Source organism: Erithacus rubecula, assembly GCF_903797595.1.
Source record: "Erithacus rubecula genome assembly, chromosome: 2".
Classification (NCBI taxonomy): domain Eukaryota; kingdom Metazoa; phylum Chordata; class Aves; order Passeriformes; family Muscicapidae; genus Erithacus; species Erithacus rubecula.
The window spans coordinates 71,825,727-71,852,402 of record NC_136685.1 but is presented as its reverse complement, the minus strand read 5'-3'; the positions used below and the strand labels follow the sequence as shown (position 1 = coordinate 71,852,402).

Genomic DNA, 26,676 nt, shown 5'->3' with positions numbered 1-26,676 from the left:
TCATTCTGCAAGCAAGGATGAGGGAAGGGTGTAGGAGGTACCTTAACCAGGTGAACATCCTGTCTGCTGAGTTGGTTCTGAGACAGGTACTCCCTGTTCACTATCCATGGATGTCTCAGGACCTGGACTGCTGTGAGGCGCTGATGAGGGTCTACATGAAGCATCTTAGACACAATGTCCTGGGTTGAAAAGGAAGAAAACAGTACAAGGCAGAAAGTAATTAATAACAGTGCAGGTTTTACTAATATCTTCCTGTTGGCAGTGTCATCATTAGTATGTCCAACAGAGAGAGTGATACATTTTAGACAGGATTTATATTCTTTAAGTACCAGGTCTTATCTTCACAATTTTCAAGTGTAATGTTCAACTCTCAGCTAATAATCCAGTAAAAACATAATGTGGAGGGTATTCATCTTATTGAATGACTGTTAATTACTGGCAGCCTTGTAGGAGTGATAAACACAAGGGGAGAGGATGCCATCTGGAGGCATCTCCTCACTGACCTCAAGGCATGCTTACAAGAGAAACTTTGAAACTCATCACTCAGGAAACTAAAGTTCTGTTAGATTAGTTGTACAATATCTAAACATTTTAATTTCAAACCTGGACAGCTGATAAAAAAAATCCACTGTGAGGCTCATAGGTGCTGGTAGCAAGACTAATATGTTACTAGATTGCTTGCAGTTTTGTGGTGGAAAGTATCAATGTTCTTCCACTGCATACTAACAGTTGCCAAAATGGAAATCTCTTGCAAGAATCTTTAAAGCCTGACAAAATCTTCTGATTAATGCGGCACAACTGGAAGCTTGCAACTTTCCTGCTCATTTACTTGTCTCACAGACTAGTGCACAGCTTCATGCCTAAAGATCTCAGCACCAGATGATTTTCTTCTCCCAGGGTTTTCCTTGCTTTCTGATAGATGGGAAGCCTAAACTGTGAACTGTACAGTAATTAAAACTGCCTGCTCCTGCTTAACTGAGAAGCAAAAAGGTAATTCATGCATAGACTATACATCTGTGGCATTAACAAACCTACACTTCTTTTAGAAGTGCAGTTGCACCAAACAGAGTTCTGTCAGATTTAAATCTTGAGAGAGAATCTGAGAAAGGGTTCACTGACCTTTGCAGTATCAGATACTGAATCCCAGTTTCCTCCTGTAAGAGCATATTTGCCACTGCCAATCCTGGCCAGAATCTCCTCTGGGGTGTCATCTGGTCCATTTGCAAAAGGAGTGAATCTATTAAAAAAAAAAAAAAAAAAAAAAAAAAAAAAAAGAAAAAGAAAAAAGAGAGAAAACAATGTCATTTGCAAGTATATGATTTCTAGGTTCTAGTATTAACTGTGCCATTGATTACAACAGGAATTTAGGTGCAGAATGTACCACTGATACTGCTACTTCATTTTCACTCAAACTATACAGGCTAGTGGTTCCTTATATTGATCTGAAGAGGAAAAGACAGATTCCTTAATTGCTTTTAAAATTTTAAAATTTTTATTCTCTTTTAATTTTTAGGAATGAAATATTCTTTGTGAAAATAGTCAGGTTTTTACCTCTTGTTTCAACTCTGTGTTATTGCCAATACCAGTACCTTGGTAATGGCAAGAAAGGACAAAAATTATAAATGAGAAGAAATACAATCTGAAACAGAAAAAAAAAAAAGGAAAAGGAAAAAGAACCTTTTGTAATCTATTTTACAATGCTTTGTTAATCATGATGTGCCAATCAATTGGGCAATGAAAATTACCTGCAATAAGTTACTTCCTTGTCCAGCCAGTCAGAAATGACTTTTAACATGCACCCAGCTTGTGACAAAACCAGTGTCACATGCAGAGGGTACACTTTTTGTCTTCAGAAAGTGACAAGAGATAGTCAAGTTTTTTGCAGCTCAATACCATCTACCAGGCCTGTTTTTACTATACAATCTTGAACAGCTGTGTAGGTTTAGAAGCAAGTATTTTTGCCTTTAATATTTTTTCTTCAATCTGTCTTCTCTTCAAACTTGCCAGGGTGGTTTTTAGATTGTTGAACAGTTGGTTTGGCCACAGCTTCCTATCCCAGCTGGTTTCCCATAGCAAATTCAATTCCTCGTGCTGTATTTTCTCATTTTCAAAAACATTTCAGACTTCATAGCAGTTCAGCCCAAAGAGATAAGTGATTTATTCCAATCTACAGCTATCAGGAGGGATGCAGTAAGAGTTAAGGACTGGCAAAACCTCTGAGGTCTATCACTTGCTCCATTAACATGATCCCTGGCCTGTGCTCTATTGTTACTATTATTTCTCTGGTAAGTGCAGAAAAAGTGACAAAAGTTACTGGCACCTGCCAGTAACAGTAAATTGAATATCCACTAAGTTGTGATATTTGTATTTCTGATTCAATTATATTTGGATTTTTTTTTTCATATTCAATAAAGAAGCATTCTGAATGTAATAAGCTGAACAAATGTAACTGTGGGTAATGTGTTAATTTTATTTTACTGATTCCAGCTGTGTAGCAGTCTAGGGCATCAGCCAAATATAAACAGGCTCCTGGAGATCCAGCAGACTGGGAAACTTCCCCAGAAACTTTTGATATATTTCAGCTGACCTTGAACACATCTGTGGTCAAGAATAAAATAGATGAGATAGAGACCCTTGGCACCTTTTCTATAATCCACAAGGCAAGAGATACAAATAACATAAAGTCAGAGTCCAACTCTTTGTTTTCTGTATAAAATATAGGAATAAATCCAGGCTTCTTGTCAGGGCTGAATGATCAGCTTATACAGTTTAGAGAGATCACTAAAAAGCTGCAAGCTATGCTTAGGTGTGACAAATGTGCACATTCCATAGTCTGAGAAATGAAATTCAGGGCCTGATAACTCTAGATTGGGTTTGCACAATCTAGATTTGTTTCCCAATCATCCCAGCACATCTTATTCCTATCCTTCACTGCTTGTTTCAATCTGTGTCTTTCCCTAGGTTTCTTGTTTTAATATTTCACTTTAGCCTACGCTGGTAGGAAAATTTTCTGCTGCTTGTTGCTATTCTTGTTGATCTCCTAGTTTACTTTCTGAATCATATTTTTCAAATAGGATCTGAAAACTATGCCTGGGTGGGTTTTTTTTTTTTTTTTTTAGCTTTTAGAGGTGCTCAGACACTTCAACAATAGTAACAAATTAAGAATAATGAAGGTGAAGAGAATACATGTATCAGTACAATGAATTAATATTCTTTCACAGATAAGGTGAACATGATGAGGCTCTTTATACTCTAATGCATCTCTCCTAATGGAAAGCTTTCCCACTTCTTGAGTGGTGAGTGAACATTTTAGGAGTCTAGATCTCAGTGCATACAGGCACTTTCTGTTAAAAACCTAAACAGTTTGTCAAGTGTCAAAGTTATTTATGCATTCTAGAAAACACTTACTCTAATTCTAAGTCTTAACATCTATTTTCTTGCTTTATACAACTGAACACACTTCTCAAGGAGGCCATAATCTCTATCTGTGACTCCTTTCAGGCTTAGTCAGTGCTGCAGTACTGGAGACTGATTCTTGGAGAACCTCATCACTCACCCTGCCAGCATGGTGTACAGCAGGATCCCCAAGCTCCAAATGTCACAGGCTGCATCATAACCTTGGCGTTTGAGGACCTGTGGGAAGGAGAGATGAAAATTGTTAATCTGCATTCCTGAATTTTTAGCTTCCAATATTTGAAAAGCACTAATTAGTGATTGTGTCTGCTGACATTCCCAGGGCTTAGCTGCATATCTGACTTGAACAGGTGGCTGCCTTGGGATCAAAATGCCCAGTAGTGCTATGGCAAAGCCCAAGCTGAAATGACCTGGTTAAACTCAGCACACCTTTTCCCTTCACAGTGACAGAGACAAGTGCAGTTTGTTGGAGCTGGGAAGTCTGGGAACTCCTCTGACCATCCAACATGCAGCAAAGCAGAACAATATTTCATTGGTTTTAACTGTTCAATAAAAAAAAGCTCATTAATATTTTGAAACATATTCTCCTAACATAAAAGTTACCAAGAATACTGTGGATGCCTCATAGGGCTAAATGACAGTGGTAAGTATTCCAACTGAGATTGGTTTGGATTTGATACAGCAAAAGGATGCACTCTGAAGAATATGTAATGTCAGAATAATGAAGATGCATGACAACTGCAAAGAAAACTAAAAGGCTTCTCTTGCTTCTACATAAAGAAAAGTGGGCACATTTAGACTGGAGTCAACAGCAGGCTAGAAGTTGACCCCCTTTTCCCATGGGCAAACAAGACCCATGGTAGTCAGCAGAGATCTGACCAGTAGGGTCAATACTGGTACAGGATGGTAAGGTGTAGCAGTAAGGATAAAGTCCAGATTTTATTTGTGCTAGTGCACACTGAAAGAAATGCCTATTGAGTCACTGCAGGTCCAAGTGAAATTGAAGCCACCAACTAAACTCAGGGACCACCTCCCTATTTTCCCATAAAACCAAACTACCCTCTGTTTATTCAATTCTGACACACAGGGACTTTTTTCCTCTTTAGATAGATCTTTTTGCAAAGCACATGAAAAAGGAATGTACAAATTCAGCAAGTCTTTCTCTGACCTGCAGCCTTATTACCCAGGAGTGATTTAAGTACCTGATATCTATCACAGAAAGGACCAAATTCTGCTAAGAAAAAAAAGTTTGAGAAAATGTTGCCTCAACAGATTTTATAAATGATGAGTAGCAAAGTAACCATCTGTCAGGTATGCAGCTGAGCAAACATTTGCTACCTGGAAAAAAAAAACAAAACAACAACATGCCAAAAAAGCTCCCACAGCAACAAAAACAGAGAAAAAGCTGCAGTTCCTTCTGTTGACAAACCTGGTAAAATCTGTACATAAGATCTAGGCTTTCTGGCTGATTTATTTCTTTCTATTTCTTTAGTTCCTGCATTCATTTCCCCTCTATTAATGTTAGTTTTTTATGAGAAAAACTTATTTTCTATTCGACAAACTCAGATACTTCTTGCTTCACCTGTGGGACTATATCCAGCATTTATCTTTTCTTGTGGCTGTTCTCATGTTTTGAACAATTACAGTTTCACTCCTCACTTTTCCTCCAATAACCAAGGACAATCAAGTCCAAGGTGAGTGACAGAAAAATGGGGCAGTGATGACAGTGGAGTGGGTTAATAAGCAAGTGGTTACACAACCTTAAAATGATTAGTCACTTCCAGAACTTAGTGGGATCTGAAATAGAGGCAGAAATTCTTAGTGCCACATCGTAGCAGGACATTGTGGGGATAATGGATGTCCTGGAGATAATGATACCTTGGGTTCATCCAATTCTGAGAATGTTTAGATATTTGTCCAACCCACTTTTATTTCTGAAGGCTTTGACTTATTGAGTTAACAGTGTTACAAATAGAGGTTTTTCTCAGTTATAATAAGCAGGGATGTGAATAGGTACAACAGCAAATAAAAAACCTCATAATTTCAAATCACAAAGCAGTAATCCTTCACAAATTCTATAGGAAAACTGCAGAATAAAATATTTTTACTTTATCCAGAAACACCCTACAGCATCAGTAGTACAAGAGCCTGGCTCTCCTCCTGGCATGGAGCACTAGGTGGCAGCGTGCCTCTTTCAGATAGCCTTCATCTTTGCTCTTGCAATCTCCTAAACCCCAAATTAACTGTTTCCAAAATAGAGGGAGATCCAAGTGGGCAAACATGTCCTCCCTCTTTAGTCACCACCCTCTTTGTCACCAGCTCAGCTGACTTTCTGCCTTCTTAATTAGTTTTATGAGCATGTGGAAGATGTTGCAGTCGGACTCAGGGAATGTGAAAGTCGAATCTAGGCTGGGGGGCAGCATTATATCACAGGTAAAACATAAAAGCACTTAAGGCTTTATGCAAACTCTCTGCCAGTTCTGGTAATGTTTCAATTAATCTCCAATGTCTGCTGCATTAGCAGGACCTGTCTTACTCATCACAAATGTCTGGTAGTGTGATTTCTGCTTTCAGTTCAAATCAGAAGAGCCTGAACTGAAACTGGCTGAAATGTTTGTGATTATAGATGCTATATAAATTAGCCCATCGTGAAAAATAGCTACACCTATTTTAACCATCTTGTACATTGGAGGAAATCTGGGTGCTTCAAATCTTGCAAACATGATTGTTTTTGTGGTTTAGAAATTGAATGGCTGTGGTGCCACACAACTTTTTCAATCTACCTTGATAAATTTTAAACACTCGTTCCCATTTCTAAAATGGAAGCGTAACCAAACCACAATAACAACCCCAAAACAATCTATCTTGGCAATGGAAGGGCTTTTTTGCTGAAGAAAAATCTGTTTTGAATTTATACTGCCCCAGCAATGGTCTCTATATAACAAATTCTCCTTCTGATGCTGGAAGGTTGTGACTCCTCTAATTTTTTGGTGTCATGCAAGGATCTCGTAAAGAAAGATCATCCTGTTTTTCTCTTCCCAGGCACAGATGAACATTGCATAGGAGAAAGAGAAAGGTTGCTAGATGATAACAACAGAGAGACACTGGTATTTGATAGCAGAGAACAGATGAAGTATTGAAACACAGGGTTTTTTTGTTTTTCTTATAAGGACCAAAACAAGCAAAGGAAGACACACATTGGAAGCAGTGTATTGCAAGTACTAAAGTTTTTGATTTTCATCACTCCAAGTAATTAGTAATTAGCCAAGAAATTAACTTCTTGCTCCTCCATTGTGAGGAAGGAAATACGAACATCTCATGGGTCAAATACAGCAAAGAGCCATGAAACATGAGCTATGAAACAGCCCCAGGGCTGCATGAAAGGAGCAGCACCTGCCAGTGGTGCAGAGCCACCTCTCCCTGTGCTTGGGATAAGCTGTTTGGTCTTCCCCCACTTTCCTGCCTGTAAAAGGGAGAAAACATTTCCTACTTCCCCCATAATATGAGGGATTGGTACTAGGAGAGCCCAAGAGGAGAGATGTTTCTTTAGCACAGTGAAGTCAATAATAAAGCTCTCACTGATTTCAGCACAGTAAGGATTTCATGCAAGGATTTTTCTTTTCAGTTTTATCCTAGAATCATGGAATGGTTAAGGGTGGAAGGGTAATGTGGTTCAACCTCCCTGCTCAAGCAGGGTCCCCTAGAACACTCAGGGTTGTGTCCAGATGGACTTTGGATATCTCCAGAAAAGGAGATTCCTCAACGTCTCTGAGCAATCTGACATCAATATTTCCCTCTTAAGTCTTAATCCTGTTCTGATGAGCGTGCTACTCTGATCAGAAGTAGCTAGAGAAAAAAAAAAAAAAAAAAAAAAAAAGACACTTATCCCCGTAATGAGCCAAAACATTATGTGCCCCTGTCCAAGACAGACACTAGCTTCTGTCAGGAGAAAAGCAGCTGCCGTGACAGGACCAGGAATAGGAAAGTTGTGGTAATAGAGGCTGTGCAAGTGCCAGTAGCCTGGTTTCTGCCTTGCTCCTCTTGCAAAGGCAGCAAGGGAGGAAGGTCTGCTTCCTAGGACACACTTACTACTGCAGGCTTTGAAATATGATCCTACCTCGGGAGCGACAAAGTTGGCTGTGTAGCAGGGAGTCATGAGCAGCCCGTTCTCTGCTCTGAGCTGCTTGGCAAACCCAAAGTCACAGATCCTGATAGAGTCTGGGTTTCCTGACTCATCCATGTAGAGGATGTTACTTGGCTTGAGATCTCGGTGCACCACCTTAGGAAAGAACAGTGAGAAACAAGTGAGAAGAGGAGGTCAGGGAGCACTTGGGCTTGGCTGCCTTTTCTGGTCTGCTGGTTGAGGTTGGTCAAGAGCTCATGCCGAAAATATTTAAGTTTTGGAAAAAAAGTTACCTAAAAGCCTTGGACAAATGAAAGGGAAAAAACCTTGAAGTCTGTTAAAATAAGAAACAAAATGTTTGACAGCCTCTGTGGGTGTATTAAGATGGAAGCTGCTGCTTTGAGAGGAGACAACTTCCTGAGGGTGGTCCAAGTGGGCTGCTGTATAAACACCTTGGTGGTACAGTCTCCTGGAGCTTGATGGCCCTGAATACTCAGCTGAAAGAATAAATCACATCATGGGAGGAAAGTGTGTAAGGGTCTTCTTGTGACTGTCCATCTGAGTGGCTTACACCTGAAAGGAAGGATTAATTTTTTTATTTCAAAATGTATTCACACAATTTCATGTGACTATGTGTTTTATCAGACATGCTGAGTTTCAGTGGCAGGAAAACAGCCCTTATTTGTTATAGCAAGACTGAAAAATTACCATAAAAGCATAGAAGTCAAAGCACAAAATGCGCTTTGTTTTAACCATGAAGCAGGAAAAGCAGTAAATATTTGACTAGCTATTAAAATTGCTTGTCCCTGAAATGGAGAAAAGGAGAGATTTTCATACTGTTGCATATAAAGAGCTTAGACTTTAAAAGTCAGATTTTAACAGCATGTCAGAAGTCTTTCCCATCAGCTGCTCAAACTGCCACTTCATTTGGAGAGCTGAGCTTTTGATTTTCTATCTCTTGGCTGACTCAGCTACCCTACCAGCTTTGCTAAAACTTGAGGTCCTGCGATAAGGATTGTGATAAAAAGTAAACAACTAATATCTCAAGAAGGTACATTAATTTGAAAATCACTTTAGTGTGAGAAAGAAAACACTAGTTTGACATGCTTCAGTTCAGTGGAAAATGGATAAAAAGTCAATGTCCCTATTTCACAAACCAAATGTAATTATAAATATGGAGGTAGGTTGTTCTTTTGGGGGGGGGCGGGGAGGGGAGAAACATATTTACATTTCAAAGAAGCAAAATCACAACTATTTGCTATTTCAAGCAGTGGAATTTTTTGATGCAGCCAAGCCAAAAGAGCAGTGCTTACTCCCTGAGAGTGCAGGTAGTCCACAGTCCTGGTGATGGTGCACAGCACAGCGCTGGCCTCCCGCTCCGAGAAACACTTCTGGCGAAGGATGCGGTCCAGCAGCTCGCCTCCCCGCATCAGCTCCATCACCAGGTACACGAATTTCCCATCATCATAGACCTGCAACAGCAGCACAATGAACACGTGTCTTGGCAAAGGTTGGCCCTTTAATCACAGTGCTGGCTTGCCTGTGTGTGAAGTTGCAAGAAGAAAATGTCAGCAAATGTGTGGGAAATGTTTGGTTTTTGCTCAACAACTAAAAAGAAAACTTTATAAAATGACTTAAATCTTCACTTTTTACTGGTGTCTGTAGCAGCTTGCTGATTTGTCCACAGAGAAATGTAGCTTTCCTGGTTTTCTATCATGCCAACAGAGCAGGCTCAGCTGTTAAAAACAGCACCACTCCACACAGCTTCAAATGTCTGCTGGCTCTCACCCAAGCATTCTTCTCAGTAGTGTTCTCTCTTTCCACTTCCACAGGGCAACATTTGCCATTTCAAATATCAATATTTCCCTTTGACTCATGATCAGCTAAAGAGCTGTTGGCCAACACTTGCATCTAATGATATTTCATAGCTTACATTTGCAATTCTGGTGAATATATTGTTGATATCAGCTGAAAGACATATTTACATTCAATGTCAATGGCAGTTGGTAAAAAGCATTTTATCATTTAAATTGGAGGACAACCATTTTCACGTCATCATCCTTTATCTGGACTGCAATAATAGGCAGTGTTAGGCAGTGTTATAGTCATCAATGTTATGTTTTTGGAAAGGAATATAAAAACTTGTTTTTTGAGAAACAGATTTTGTGCTACTCTTTAACACAGGAATTAGGTGAGATGTTCCTGAGGGTATGTCATTAGGAGATTCTTGTATACTTCTCTAGGGTCTAAACCATAATATACTGGCCACTGACACAAGCAGGATTTTGTTCTGTTAAACTCTGAATCTGACATGGTGTGGACAATCTTAGGTAAGACATCAGGCAGCTAAAGGAAAACACCTCTGACTAAAGGCCATTACCTCATTTAAGCATAGTGAAGGATTATTTTTCATATGAAATGCTGGAGAAAAATATCTTAATGATTTCTCAGGCTGCTGGAGTAGAAGGCAAATAGTCCCTGGCATTAAAACAGTATCAGGGGAAATCCTGGAGAGTCTGTGAGCTTTCTTCCCAGCAAAGCAGATACCACAGGCTGACAGGAATGGCTGCTGCTCAATAAGGATCATCCCCCTGTCCAGCAGCACCACTGTGTGTTCATCAGTGCCCCAAAACACCCAGCTAGGGAGATCTGCTTTTAAATAGTCCTGCAAACCCAATTCCATTTTTTCATTCTCCAGCACTGTGCCCCTTTAGTTTTATTTAGTTTGTTAAATAGCAACTGGAGAATGCATGACCTGACCAGTCTTTCCAAATACTATCTAGTAATTTGTTAAGTCATCATTTTCTTATTGAAAATGGGAAAATGGGTCTGGCTTTAGCTCAGACTTTCAACTGAAGAATTTTCCAGATATGGACTAATAAGCAAGCCTGACTGTAAAGTGAAAATCATTTAATGCTGAAGTGCTCAAAGACTACTCACATCTTTAAGAGTAATGATGTTTGGATGCTGTCCATATCGCAAGAGTATCTCAATTTCTTCAGAGGGGTCTCTCTTGCTCTTATCAATTATCTGGAATAAATTCAGGACAGTGTAGTCAAATACCAGTCAGCAGCACTAAGAACAAACCAACAAATTCCTACAGTTTAAACAAATTACTATTCAAAATTCTTCTATTAATCATGATTCTAGGAGAGGACAGCTCAAACCATGTGCAATGAGAGCCATGCTGACTGTCTGCCAAAGCCAGATGGAGCAATAATCAGTTTACATTCTGAAGGCGTAGGCCCTCTTTTTGATGCCTACAGTTCTGTTTACCCATAAATAATGGCATTTACAAGAAGTGTCATTTAGAAATCTAATAACATTGAGAGTTTTAAAATAATCATAGTTTTAAAATGACCTCTTTGTCATAAAAATTGATAGAATCATAATACTTGCATATGCTTGTATATATGTTGATGAATTAACAGAAATTAATTCTCATATGTATTTGTCAGAAATGAAAATGCATGGACATTTACTGTCAGGGGAGATTTGAACTGAAACTATTGGTAATCACTTGGCTCTTTGGGCCAAGCTGTTGTAGTGAACAACAGAGTGACCAGACATTGTATTTGGCCATGTAACCAAACTCTCTACCCATTGCTAATCTGGAAATAAATCTGCTTCATAGATCCCTTTTATGTGGTCAGCATCTTTTGCCTTATTAGAAAATATAGTAAGACATGCAAACTTTTTAGTTTTGTAGCAGCAGGTCTTAGAAAAACGTAGCACCTGCTGCTTTGAGAGCATCACTGCATGAAAAGCCAGCTATCAGAAAAGCACTGACTTCTCCTTGGTGATTCTGGTACCTATATTTGGCATGTCAGGCAAAGAGCCTTAGTCATTTGTCCAGCTGAGAGCACTGATTAATGATTCTCACTTTGCAGATTTAAATGATAAATATGGAACAAAAAATTATCTTAAGGGAAATCTCTGCACTTTGGAATCTCAAAAGTAACTGCACAGGAAATAGTGAAAGACTCATTCTACAAGAAACTCATTAGGAATACACTATTTCAGCTCTATGTCTTATTGCTAGTAAACAACAGCAGTATTTTTGAAAAACAGGTTTACCAAATTGGAATAGATGACATTTTCAGAAAATCACTTCCATTATTGCCTTGGATTTCAAGGCTTCCAAACTTAAATGTGGTTAGTTTCTCCAAGAACTAGGCACAGAGCACAGATTTTAAACATTGGCATAAGCAGGGGAAAAATAGTTTTTAAAAACCTTTTGCTAATGAGGATAAATGCCTGCCTGCTTTTTTATAAAATGCATGCATTTTTCACAGTTTAAATATGGCGATACAAATTCAAGTAAATGAGTAGAATCTTATGCATTAGCCATAATAATGCATAACTGGATATGAATCAGAGTTTCATAGTCATTATGACAGGCACATATGTGCAGTGATACTGATGGTCAGTAGTTGTTCATGGCTCAGGTGTGCCTCTGAAACCATATCAGTGACTTGATTCTGAATTGAGAGAAGTGTGACAAATGAAAGTGCAACAGGCAGCTGATGCAGGTAAAGGGTTGCTGTGCACATTTGAATAAATAAAGGAAGACCTCAAGAACAGGTGAATGAAATAAATATTTCTGCTATTGTTCCCCCAGTTTAGTTGAGACATTCTCAAGAAGCCAATGAATCCCCAATCAACTGACTCCATGTGAGTAAAACCACAGTGACTGAATGTGTCCCACTCAAGCAGTAAGCCTAATATTCAAAATGTCCTCAGAGCCACTTCCTTGGCTACACTGATGAACCTCTTGTTAAGTTACTGAAGTAACTCACATGTGCCCCTGTTACCATCTGCCTGCCTTGTACAAACCATCAGAACCTACTGTGGCAGGTATTGCCACCAGTGTGAAGTACCACTGTCATTATGCTGCTGTAGCAAGCTACACACTATATTGCAGATCCCTTTTCTGTTGCACTTCCCTGTGAAAGGAAATATCCAGAGCTGTGGAAAATTTTAAGTGCCTATTAATAATGCAGGACTATAAATGCATATATATCTGGCCTAAAAAAATCCAAACCAAAAATAGTCTCAGCTATTGACAAAACTAAAACCAACATGACCCAAAGCATCTTGCTACTGATGTAGTAGTAACAGCAGCAGATGACATTTAATGCTTCTAATTCACAAAATGCTATGTAAATACAGATTGCAAGGCAGTCCCACTAAATATGCATGCTTTTCGTTTTCATGTGTGCACGACTCTGATACTCTGATTACATGGACAAGCTGCCCCAAACTGCACCACAAATCACTGTCAGAGCTGTGAAGGGACCTGCAAATTCCTCTCAGTCCCTGGGCAGTCTGATTGGGCAGCCCAGAACTATTTTTCTCCTGCACAGCAAGAGATTGTCACCCTGACAGTGCCTCTCTTCAGTCTGCCTGTGACTTACACTTGGCCCATGGCTGCTAAAGCAACACCTTCAGCAGAAATCTGTCTGCAGCATGCACAGTTTTGTTATTTGTACGTTGCAATAGCCACAGCAGTCTGTTAATTATGCCCCATAGCTCCACTGCAGTACTCAGTTCTCCTCATCTTCCTTTTCAAAAGGTCATAGAATCATTCAGGTTGGAAAAGATCTCTTGAGATCATCAAGTCCAACAACTAACCCAGCATTGCCACAAAACCAAAGTACCTTGTCTACATGTCTCTTAAATGCCTCCAGGGATGGTGACTTCACCGTTTCCCTGGGCAGTCTGTGCAGTGATTAACAACAGTTTCAGAGAGTTTTTTGCTGTGTTGTTAAATCCACACAGAATTTCCTGTGGTAAAAAAGAGCATTTGCCACCCTGGTCCCTGTTTCCTCTGAGACACTGTATTTTGCATGAGTACAGACTCTGTTCCTCTCTGGGAGAGCCCATTAACCTCCTGCAGCTCTTCCTGTGCAACAATGATGTCTGGTTTTTTTAGGACACTCATTCTGATTGTAATTCAACCAAAATGTACATATAGACACCCTCAATTACTGAAATAAGGGAAGACCTCAGCCACTAGTCCTGAGAATTTTAGTTATATATAATGATGCTACTTTTCTATTTCTCTCTTTAGATGTGTGGTGAAGAAGACCAGCTCAAAAAGCCACCATAATGTAGAGGTAACTTAACAGAAAATGTAACACGAGCTCTACTGTGCCTTGGCCCAGAAGAGCCATGACACACAAGTGTCATCCATTGCTCTTCAGAAGAGGAAGAAACTGAACCATAAAGCAAACAGACTTTTTTTCTGTGCATTGGACACTCAGAGATTGTTCAGAAACTCATCTGTGTCCGTGTGTGAAAGAATTTCAGAGTAAAATGGACTGAGCATGATCAATAGTGTCCTTTGTTCTTATAGGGGATTTGTTTTTCCTTTAACTATCACATCCTTTATGACTGACTAAGAGAAAGGAAAAGGTGCATTTTCTTTCCTCAGTGGGATTTAGGATAATAACCTCATGATGTTTTAAAATGACTCAAGCTCCTTTAAAGGACAATACTGAACACTTTCTCTATTAAAGAAGAAAGGAACAAGACAGAATATTTTCAAAATCCCAATTAATGCATCTGTCCAGTTTTTACAAGTCCTTTACAAGTCCTCTGCATAGAAAAAATCATCCAATTGTCCTTTACTAATGGGTTTTCAATGGATTTAGCCTTGCCAGAGCAGACTGATGAGTATAAAAGAGATTATAAGTAAAATTCTGTGTGGCTAAAGCCTTGCTGAAATTGGCACAGAAACTAAAGAGACAGTATATATATTTGCTGTTGCTTTTTTTTGAAGGTATTTGCATGCTTCCAACTGTGTAGATAAATCTCTTCTTCTGAACCTAGTTATGCCATTAGCAGATGTTGGAGCCTTCAGCTGTTTGATACCACCCACCAGCTGGGACTTACAGCCTTTACAGCCCTGCCAGAGAAACAGTACGTGTGAGCACTGCCTAATCCACTTTCAGTGAACCAGCCCTGCTAATACCAATTGCCTTTTCCAGCACTGGAATTAACCTGAATGACTGTGCACAAGAAGAATGGAGAATGGCTGTGTTTCTCACATGGAGTTCTCCATCACTACAGTTGCGAGATTGGAAAAAGGCAAGAGGTGGGAAGGGACAGTTTAACTGCCTTTGCTGTCTGGAAAATGAACAGCCTAAAAGAAAAGGTGAGAGAGAAGCAAGAAAGTGAGAAAAAGAACAGAAAAGAAACATGAGATGCACTGATGGGAAGAGCCTGAGGAAAAAGGATGCGGCTCTGGCCAGGCTGTGCTTGAGCTAGCAGCAAGGAAACTGCTCTGTTGGGTCTTTCTGTGCTGGGGAGAAAGGACCTTGTGCATCTTTAATGACCAGACAAGACTATTAAAACATTTGCTTGGCTCTGACTTGATTTTTCTCTTTAAGTGGAACAGGGCTCAGAAGCTGATGATGTCGAGTGAAGTGGTTGATGGTAGCCACCTCCCTTCCTGGGGAAGCTGAGTGCACCCAGCACTGTCACAGGGTTTAACTCCTAATACCATGTGGTGTGTGCCATGACCATGGACTGCAGCAAAACTTCTCCATTTTGTTTTATAGATTCATTCCACAAAAAAACCCACAAACGTGGGGAAGCATTGAAGGTACACCCTGCAGCTGAGGAACAGATAAAAAGTGGGTTGTGGAGCTTTGAGTTAGGAGTTTTGGTGGGTCATACTGCAGAGCATAAGGCATAGCTCTTTTTGCCACCAGGACCAAATGGGATGAGCCTCTGCCTTGTCTTCAACTGCCCCAAATGACCTTTCCTGGCAGCTGGAACTGAGATGCCAGAGTGTGAACTGGGGCAGCTGAGCTACTGGTACAGTCCCAGTTCAGCAGAAGGTAGGGCAGACACCTGGGCATTGTCATACCTTGAACAGCCACATCTGAGGCTGCCAGCGTGTTTAGGCAATGGGATAACATAAAGCTCCTTTTGACTGGCATTAGGGAACTCTGAATGGCTTTGTGAAAAAAGCATGCAGGAGGAAGAGAGTTTTGCATGCTTTTTAAAGCAGCTTTATTTTCTGTTATGTACAATGTTTTCTGTAATCTGTTTGGAGAATAAGCATGGGTTAATCTCTTTTAAGAACAAATTCATTACATAGTGTGATGTGATGTGATATTCTCTGTAAAAGTCCTTTCCTTTTCTGGGAAGGGAGGGATGAGCAAAAGAACAATTAATTTTGTGTCCCTTTGCACGTTATATCTACGTTGTGATGCATTAGAAAATTTAGTGCATCACTAATGGAACTGATTATAGGTGAGATTTGTTTCTCTTCTGAAAAAAAGATGTGTGACAGCACACAGAGACTTTAACCTGACAGTTTCATGCACATTAATTCCAGTGAAAGTGTCACAGACAGAGGGTTCTGCAGTTCTGTGCTGCTGGAAAATGTACAGGTTTCCATTTCAGTAATATTTCCTTCTAAAAATAAGCTCCATTCATGCCAAGCATCTGTTTTAATTTGGTTCCTTTTTTTGATGTCAAATAACTCAAGCTGGACGAAAATCACTGCAGAAAGGCTAATATTATTTAAACGAATATGGTATAATTTTACATTTAAGAGATCTCCAAGGAGAACTTTTCCAAGCCAAATAGTTTCTGGGGGACTATTTGCTGTTCTATTAGTTTTGATTAGCTTCAGAAATTCTTTCCCCCCTTCCATGCTTAAACCTTTCAGGAAAATCGTGAAAAATGACTATTAGAAGGAACAGGCCTAATTAGCAATACTTTTCTGAAATAAGGACTGCCCATCTGATCAAGCTGTGCAGGTGAGACATAAAACATTTCTGCACACAGAGCATGCCCACTTGCTGATACTGTTTGCTGACTTAGCACTCCTAAGCTGTCATCTGGAACTGCTAATTAACTGCTCTTGTTAATTAACACTTATACGGCAGCACACATTTTCAAAACATTAACAAATTTATTTCAGTAGCACCTGTGAAACAGAAAAGCTCATTTTAGGGAGAAGTCTTCAGTTTTGGAAGCTAAATAGCTTGGTGGGAAAGGCTCTGCACTGTGTTTCAGTCTGCTCTGCTCAGCACACATTCTTGGATCAGACTGATGAGTTTTCAGTCTGAAAAATAACTGCAATGCTGCTCTCATCTTCTACAAAAAGCTTCAGGGATGGAATAATGGTATCATACTCAGAACTTATAAAGGGGAAAAATTATTACATCAGTATGGAAGACAAATAAAAGAAGCATAGTTTGAATAGATCCAAAAGAGAAGCAGAGTCACAAAGGACCAAATTCTGTCCAAAATACTTTAGGTATTTGGCAAGCAAGTTAGTGAAGAGAAACATGATATTATTAAGCTGTAGAAATACTTCTGCTGATCCTGGTCTCAGAAAAGATCTAGTTAGCAGAGAGAAATACCATATTCTCACATTCTTCAGAGGTTCAGCCATGCTAGGAAAGAGACACTGAGAGCTTTGTGATGAAATGGAAAGGAGGCTGCAGGAATCCTTAAGCCAGAGATGTACCACCACTGCACATTTAAGATTTGCTTTGAAGCTGAGATTAAGAGCTGGCCTGCATACACTTCTGTATTTCTGCCTGATTGTTTTGTTAAGAATTTAAGTGATGCTCTGGCCCCATTTACTCCAAAAGTCATCAATGGCTCTTGCTGGTAGAAACAGGCTGTCTGCTTATAGAAATGCCATTTCTGCCTCTCTGCCCTGCCTTCTCCCATTGCCCTTCCAGCAGAGCCCAGCACTCTGTACTGGCCTAGCCTTTCTGAAGCTGTAGCTGCAAGGCTCTGCCTATTCAAGCAGTGTCTCCTTGAAAAACTGACTTATTTCTATGGGGACACTACCTAGCAGAAAACACAGAATCACAGAATGCTGTGTTGGGAGGGACCCATCAGAATCACTGAGCCCAACTTCTATCTGAACACACTCAAAACAGTAGAAAAGTGAGGCCATTCAAGTTTTGCAGGTATTCTGGAAAGCCCAAATCTTTAAAAATGAGGACACCATAGAAAATATGCTCTGATGCCTCCTGTTATGGTGAGTGTGCAGAATGACCCTGGTCCAGGGTGGAAATCAGGCCCTTTGAAATTTTTGAAATTGGAAGACCAAAAAAACCTTCAAAAATACTCTCACAGGTCAGACCTAAGATCATCACAGACAACAATACTCTATCACTCTTTGCTGCTTCATCCATTTTACTATAAATAATTTTCTCTTTCCATCACATCTAGAGGACACCCTCCATGCTGTTTGTAATTACTCTCAATACGGTAACTATCCCTTATTAGGGCTATTAATGCTGGTTTCTTTGCAGAGCTCTCCCTATGCCAGTCCAAAGAAGGACAAAAGATTTGTGCTTCAATCTGTTCTAAAGATTGGATCTCCTAAACGGCACCCTACAGGTTACCAAATTTGGTGTCCACTGCCAAAAAGCTTGAGTGTGCTTCAGACACACAAAACCATCTTTTACTTCAGTGTCTGGGCCACATTAATTCCTGATGCCCAGCTTTATAAAACAAATTTCATGGGAAAACCTGGTAAGTGTTCTCTGTAGTTTATCAGTGTAGGAAGGGGTATTGTACCTCTTATCCTGCATTTTGTAAGGCTACATTTCCACTAATATGATAAATCCAACTGCCTGGCATATGAAGGAGAATACATCTCGGTCATATCCTTGAGGAGTTTGCTTTACCAACTGCTCTCACAATTAGACTTTTTCCCCTTAAATTCCCTTGTTTTAGTTTCAAGACATTCTGTCTTCTCTTGCTGTCTTATGCAGCCAAATGGTTGTCATCCATCATTTGTATCACCTTAGAGATATTTATAGATTTTGATTGCATCCCACCGAGCTCTTGTCTGTCTTATATCACACGTATTTGTAGGTCTCTTGATAGAGCCTGCCTTGTAATTCTTGCATATTTTCTACTATAGATTTTCTCTAATTTGCTTATATCCTATCATAAACCATGGATATCAAAAGAGCACATGATCTCATAGGGTTTAGTATTCCTACTCAGGTACTACAAGAAAAACTCATTTATATGCAAGCATGTTAGTAAGATAGAAATCTTTGGGTCTGCATATGAATTTTATTAATAAAACTGTAACTCCACTAGCAACATATTTATGAAATGCTTGTCTGGTACTGGTATTCAAATATTTGTATTTCCATTCTGTGAATTATTTGAGAACACTGAATAGCTGCATTACGTATTCAGGGAAGGAAAGCAAATAGGAATGAAAAATTTCAGCAAGACTGCAGTCAGAGACACTTTCTCAATAAAATATTGGAAAGTATCTTTCAGTATCATTAGTATGATCTTGCAGAGGCAAAAGATATGCTCTTCAGAGATAATTTGATAAGTCATCTTGGGGAAGAGCAAGGTCAGTTAGAGGCTTCTGGAAGCATAGCTGGCACTCGTATTTCCCTTCACTTGGCTAACAGGTTTTATAACAACCTCCTTTTACATGACATTGTACTCTTCCTGATGCCATTTTTTCCCCAAGTGTGAGATGTGATAGAGACCTACCCTACCCATACAATCCTGACTGTGACAGCCACCCAGCAGAGTCAAGGGGAGTTTGCATTGCTGGGGGCTGAACAAGAGCTGAGACAGGACCTCAGCATATGATCTTGCCCCTTGAGCCCATCCTCTCTGGCAGAATCCTGATAGTGCTCTGCTCCAGCAGCAGGTAACTTCTGCTAAATTCAAAAGCTACATTTGAAAGGGATGCATTTCCAGTGGCTCTGACCTGGAGCTTGGTGCACGTACCCTGGGGCCTGACCTCTGTACCATGCTCTGGGGCAGGCACAGGGGGAAAGGCTGGACGAGCAGTGGATGAGTATCTGCTGGTTTGACAAGCTGGCAGACTCAGGGCCAAGAAATCTGAGGTCATCCAGCAAACTTTCCATTGACCTTCCTATTTAAATACTGATATATTTATCCATTTTCCACCAGACACTTAGTACCTCCCAAACAGACAAAAGTAGATACAAAGCCTTCCCTGAAATTTCCACTGTCTGTTTCACTTCAGTGACTTTCTACAGTTAAGGAGAGACAATATTAAGCAAATCTCTCTAGATCTACAGACACTTTAACTTTGAAGGAGATTTAATGATGTTTGGACTGTTTTTTTCTTTTCTTTGTTTTTTTCTTATTTCACTAAGTAAGATTCCTATTGACTGCATTCAGCATTAAACTCTTGACCAAACCATAGTGCAGGCTACAGAGAAAATGTAGAGCCACTAAATATTACTGTGCAACCTCCTGCCTTTAGGTCAGTGTGCAATTTTATCTACTTACACCAACCAGCTAGAAACAACCAAACCAAGACTATGGACATCAATGGAAGAGGAAAATGAAGTTTAAGGAAATGAGGAAAAAACTCTTGAATTTAAATGGGTTTTGATGACCATGTCACTCACTGTTATTAGCAAATAACTAGACATACACAACCAGTTTGATTATACAGGCCTGCTAACACTGGCTCTCATGAGTTACTGATTTCTATTTATTGACAACATGTTGACATCTCTGCAGATATTGAATTTTTGTAGCTAACTATAAATGCACCTTCACTCTGCACACACCAAACCATGTTACATAGATGTGCTTTCAGTGCTTTGCAGTTGCCAGAATTATACATGAGCTGTAGGATTCACTTGGACTCTAGCATAAACCAACTTGCATCCCAGTGGAAGACACAGACTGCAAACTTTGGCTTTGCTCACAACTGTGGAACATCTGGAGCCAAACAGTTGGTTAGTACATTACAGAGATAGGAAAAAGTCCTGGGATTCATGTGTGTTTCAAGATCCAAATTCCACTGTAATATTGGCATCTGCAAAATTGGACGTCAATTGGGACTATCTCTACTATATTTTTCTTCTTCAAAGGAGGGAAAAATATATGTCCTGTGTTTAGGATATACGATCTAGTTTTTTGCCTTGCCTCTAATAGCATAAAGGGACTAAAAATCCACTAAAAAGATTTAACTAACTGAATATTCTTTTAACCTGCAGAAAAAGACAGTTGACATCAAGGTGTTGAATCTGGGCATCTAAACCTCTGAAATATTTGGGGCAGTATTGGGGGTGGAACTGGCCCAGCAGCAGAAATTTCTGCTTGGCTATTATCTACCAGTAATCTCTCCTGGGGGACAGGAGTCAATCTGACTAGATAAACCTTTAGAAATAGGCAGATGAAATCAAGTCCTTTTCTAACTTACTTAATCTGGCATCAGTAAGAAGCATATTCAGAAATCCAGTTTGAAAGCTTCACTAGCACTCCAAGCTTGAAAGCTGTGCAATAGTTTCAAGAAAAGAAAAACATTTGGAGTATGCTAATTGCATCACATCTCTGGAAGGTTTTGAAAAATCTGATTCACCAACATCTCTGAACTCCAAGCAAGAGCTCTTAATGTGTTTAGGCTTCCATTGCAAACTTTCCTCCACCCACAGAAACCCCTACCATCTCCTCTAGCATCATTCTTTTACTTAATTAAGTTATTTTCTATAGATACCAATGTGACCTAATACTTTGATCTATTTTTCCTTTACTTCTGACCTCACAATTGCATTCATATCCATGAGAAATTTGTAACTATGGCTGACTATGCCAGTTCTCTTAGCAATTAAAAATCAATAGACCTGCTGTATTCAGGGTGATCAATATTATAATATTGATCAATATATATCATTATGTGTTAATATATATATTATAATATTATATGATATTATATAATGTAATATAATGTAATATAATGTAATATGATAAAAATAATTATAATATAAAATATATATAAATATATGTTATTGATATACATATCAATATATATATATCAATATACTGAAACACAGTAGAGGTTCATCAAAGGAGAAACACTCTTTTTTCCCCATCTCTCTTCTTTTTACCAGAGAATTATGAAGCATCTACCTCAGAATATTCTGTGATTTGGAAGAATGAGCAAATCCTTACTTGTATTTCAGAGCTTTTTACTTTTTTTTCCACTTGGGAATGAGATGGAAAGAAAGTTAAGAGTAAAATTTTAAAAGCTCCACAGAGTATGTACATGCAAGTAGAATATGACACGTGGACTTGCTAAACCAACATCTGCACTGACCTACACAGGTGGTTACTAGTTTCAGGGTAGACTCAATTTGCAGGAAATCTGACTGTCTACAGGGTTTTCTCTTGCAGAGTAGTGAAATGCTCTCAGAAGTGGAGATGTGTCTGAATTCTGAAATATTGCACTTAGGAGCCTGAGGGCATGTTCTAAAATAGCTTTGGAGTTTATTATTAGCATTTCATTTTTACAGATGACAAGGAAGAAGAGGGAATAGGTTGCAAGAAAATTCACTTCTTCAGCAGGCTCCATGATTGGATTTACAGAGGCAGTACAGCTGCCGGCAGGTGCAGAGAGGTGTCTGGGGGAAATTCCAAAAGCTCCTCAGCGAGCAACGTGCCTAATATCAATGAGCTCTGAAAACAGTGAAATTCCAGATCTCTTCAAATGCTTTTACAACACCAGCAAAGAACTTTTTTGCACTGCTAGACATCTAATTGCCTGTACAAGATGCCCCCCCAATTAGTAGCAGATGGCCAGAAAAAGGAAAAGGAATGAAGTGTCTTGCATTTTAATAAATACATTCTGCTTCTGGGCTAGGAAAGGTTTTGCTTTTCTGGCTGTAGCTCTGACTCAAGCTACTCTGGCCAGGTAATGTCCTGTCTCAGTAAACAGGATACCACACAACAATAGTAAACAAGGTGAGAGGCAGGGTCCATGGAAGGATTATTTATTTACACAGTGACAAGGTGTGTATCTTCCTTCAGTGATGCCACCAGCAATTTTCTTAACTCTTTCCCTATCACCAGCCTCCCCAGAGGGAGACAGGATGATGTTCCCTGAGGTGTTGGCAGTTCCTCTGAAAGAGGGAGCTTTTAATGAGGTGGTGCAAATGAGGCTGCTGTCTATCACACAAACTATCACTGCAGACACTTTTTCCTGAGAATGTTATGTGCTACAGAACACTGAGAAAATTATACTTACTAACAGAAATGAAAAGAGCCCAATTACAGGGATTTTTATAGAGACAGTTAAAGGATACATGTCAAAAAGGACTGATATATAATTATGATAATATCAGTTGCAACTTCTGTGCTATCTAATTACTTGAAATGGGTTGCATTGTGCAATTTTTTTTGAAAGCGAGCTACTCTGACAACAAAATGATATAATCTTATTATGATATTACAATAAAATTGAAAGAAAAGTAGAATTAATGTATTGGTAAAAGTAATAACCAAAGAGGCAGCACTAAATGTGCTGGAAAGACAGAACAAACAGAAACCCACCGTCTCCAACCCCAAATCTGTGCTACACATTTGACTCACACTGTGTCAGAAACTGAGATGCTGCTCATGTTGCCTACACTGGCAGTCAAAATCAAGGCATATTTACATGAAGAGGAAAGAATTGTAAGAAGTGGAAGAAGAAAGGAGTAAAGAGAGGAAATATTAAAACATTGGGAAGAACATAAACCTAGCAATCACAATGCTGAACTCTTCTGGAGGTTTGAGTGTCTCCTTGCCTTGGCTTTGTTCTGGAAACACCCAGCCTGCTGAGCATGCTGGACCCTGTCAGATTTAGACACTTGGACATATTCAAGGGATGAGTTTTCTATTTTGGTTTCACACTGGCTGTATTACACTGATAAATCAGTCCATAATACTTGATATAAATGAAATATTAAAGGTATTACTTATATTTACTATACATTTGCTCATCATGTATGTATTTAAATTATACAAAACCCACACCTATTATAACATAATGTCATCTGTTGACAAATGACCTGGTCACTGAAAAACTCTGATTTTTAAAATTCATTAGAAATAGAAATAGTAGTGCCTTCGTATGCAAGCCCACAGATCTGCTGGTGAGTCCATGCTCCTATTTATGGCATAGCCTAGAAAAATCAACCATTGCTTGAACAGTGACATCAACAGATTGTAGGTCAATATTGGTTTCCAGATTTTTGTGGCCGTCATGAGGAAACATGAAAAGTTTCATGGATTTTCATGGATATTGCTTTGTCATCATCTAGAAGTGGAAAATAAGACTAATAAAATGTTAATATTATTCTATTCACTATCTGAAGATCATTTATCTCATGAACTGCAGTTTGGATCACTTCTTTAAACTCTCATAATCTCATTTTACTGAAGACACAATCTCATTTATTGGAAAAATTTACATCTCTTTTCTAAAATTTTAAAACAACAAGAATAGAGTGGAAGTTGGCTAGATCCCCTCATTAACTTCTCCATGTACTGCAATCTGTTCCCATGAGATGCTACAGAGTGAAAGGATCTGACATAACTTCCCGTCTTTTCAAATTCCATGTCATGATCTAATCTTGTCCCTTTTTGGCACAAGAACAAAACCATGAAATACTTTTCTAGCATATGAGTGTTTTCATTGCTAAACTTTTCCTTAAAGACAAGTGCATGTTTGAAACCCTTCCTCTGAGCTGTTATCTCACAGCCACCTGCCACTGGTCTGCACTGCCCCCTGAAATGGCTGCATGCTGTTTATTCAATAGCCCTGAAGAGAGATGATGACAGTTCTCTGAGCACGGCATGCCAAAGCAGATCATTTTAAATCTATGCTGAAGATTGACTTCTGCTCATTTTGATAGCATGGTTCTGAATGTGAAGAAGACAAAGGGAAATCTGAATTTTTTTACGTGATCATGGTTTTCATTGAAACATCTAACTAGAAGAAAATCAGACCTAAACGACTTGAGAAAGAAGAATAAATAATATTTCAACTTTGCAATAATTTTATATGTAATTTTTTTTAAAAAAATATGATGGTTCAGTGTGGAGTATATTAAAAATATTATTCAGTTTGCAAGGAGAATGGCTGATTTACAGGATTTCCATGCAAGACAGCAAAGGATTTTTCCACTGAGGAATTCTACGTGATAGGATTGAAGTGTGAAAAAGTATGAAAGACTTATCATAAAACCTGCCATCTTACAAAACAAAAAAAATCCCAAGCAACACCCAGCAACAAGAAATAAGCCAACAAAAAATCCAGTGACCCCACTGCTGCCCAGGCTGGCAGAGCAATCTCAGCTGCATTTCTGGCATTTACCAGAGGCTTTCTTACCTTCACTGCAAACTCCGTTTCTGTAGCTTTGTGAACACATCTCTTGCACACTGAGTAGGAGCCAATCCCTATGTCCTCCTTGATCTCATATCCATCAGTAAAATGAATGTTGTTCCCATGTAACTGCTACAGGGAAAGACAACAGAAACAAGATAATCAGGACATGGGTATGTGAAAGCAAGGATTAGCCTCCTCTTGAAGGAGGTGCTTGATCTCCTCTCCTCCACAGAGCTCTCTCATCCTTAGCAGCTTTTCTGAGTCCAGTTACAAAACACTGAAACTCTTTACTTTAACAAGTAAATGTGTCTCTTGCCTTTCTACCTTTTTCCAGTCTGCAACATGAAATTGTCCATGCAGAAGTAGTGGCAAAAGCGCTGTGATTTTCTAAACTATTTTTGGAAAATCATCATGTATTAGAAATTCATAGGAAACTGTGAAATCTCCGGACAACCCAGGTATCTTTACAATATAAACTAATTTCTAATTACTGAGGAGCAGATAGCATGAAATACTAATAGCTTCACAGTGTTCAAGAGAGATACCCTATATAGGGGAATGCCTCCAGATCACTAGAGGTCTTGTTTAGGATATGTTTATCTGTGATATCTGTGTGAGATAGGTTACTATTTTAACCAATTAACTCACATGCTCTTTGGAAAATATCTGGGCAGGTAGACTGGTTCAACAGTGAACCCCAAATCTGAGGCTTTGCTGCAAATTCCATTCCAGGATTCAAGAAATGACCTGCACCTCTAAAAATCCTCCAGAATTCTGTGTCTAAAAGTGTGGCCTCGCTAGTAAAGTCCAAACAGAGCCTGCTAAATTTTAAGATGTGCATATGTCAATATTCAATACATTTTTACAAAGTAAATCACAGGAATATATAGCATTTCTGGGATGTAATTGCTTGGCTAACACTTCACTTACTGTGGCATAAGAGCATCTTTAGGATTATGAAACATTCCGCTGTAAATAATTAAAATAGAGATGAAAATGTGTAAAAAACAGGCAGGGTCTCCCCCCTTGAGGCACATACACCTGTGGCTGTGGGTAGGAGAGGGAGCTTTTTCCTAGTGAGAAATTTGGCTGCATCTTTAAGCAGCACAGTTCTTTCTCACTGTTCACTTCTCCTCTGCTGAGTCAAACATTTTGTAACAATTTATTTCTGGTTTAAAGGACAACTGGATTTTTTGTAGGGGAATGGCAGCAAAGGACCGGGTGTCTGGCACATTCCTCCACCAAGCTCCTTGGTTTAGGTGAGTACACCTAGGTTTTTGTGCAGTAGCAACAGGAGTATGGATACACCCAGGAGCTTGGGCTCTGTGTCTCTGGGAACCTGTAACAGTAGTTCATCCAACCCCTTTGCCAGCACAGACTGGATAATGTAATCCAAGGCTAAACTGCTGAGAATGAAATACATCCAGTGAAAAAAAAAAAATTTCATTACCTGCCCTGCATGCACAACTGGAATCCTGTTTCAGGTATTGAGAAGCACTTTTCATTTTAGTTGTGACAAAGTGCAGTTCCTATTTCCTTTGCAAAGATGGTGAGGAATGTTTTATACATAAAAGCCTTCACAAAAAAAAAATCCCATTTTTCAACACCTACATGCTGCATGTAAAACACCTCCTTCCTACAATAGGTAGCTGGGAAATACCAGTGAGAACATTAAGGGGTTTAAATACACTATGCACATACATATCTGCACATCAGATGTGAAATGTAACCAGCTCCAGTACCTGCACAATTGGGTGGACAGTGATTTTGTGCACGTCTTGCTGAGCAGGCTCCTGCACCAAGTTAGAGGCAACAAAGCTGAACCCTCTGAAAAGATGATGAGCATTGGCACTTGGAGGAACACCTGGGGAATCTGTAGGAAAAGGGAGAAAATGAGGTCACCTGAGCTGCACAAAAGAACAGAAAGGAGTAGCACAGCACCACAACAGACAAAGTCACCCCTGCCAGTCAATAGCAGATCTGA

The 26,676-nt window shown here is 39.3% G+C and overlaps 1 protein-coding gene across 1 annotated transcript in view; it reads right to left on the bottom strand.

Annotated features, from left to right (window-relative positions):
* The window catches only part of LOC306798661 (ribosomal protein S6 kinase alpha-2), a 150,402-nt gene that overhangs the window by 7,558 nt on the left and 116,168 nt on the right, over positions 1-26,676 (bottom strand). The window contains exons 13-20 of the mRNA XM_079298863.1: positions 26,435-26,565; positions 24,696-24,821; positions 10,478-10,567; positions 8,851-9,009; positions 7,532-7,693; positions 3,557-3,633; positions 1,120-1,237; positions 42-179 (exon numbers count right to left, since the gene is read on the bottom strand). Coding sequence (XP_079154989.1) covers positions 42-179; positions 1,120-1,237; positions 3,557-3,633; positions 7,532-7,693; positions 8,851-9,009; positions 10,478-10,567; positions 24,696-24,821; positions 26,435-26,565 — 1,001 coding nt within the window. The remainder of the gene's footprint in view (positions 1-41; positions 180-1,119; positions 1,238-3,556; positions 3,634-7,531; positions 7,694-8,850; positions 9,010-10,477; positions 10,568-24,695; positions 24,822-26,434; positions 26,566-26,676) is intronic.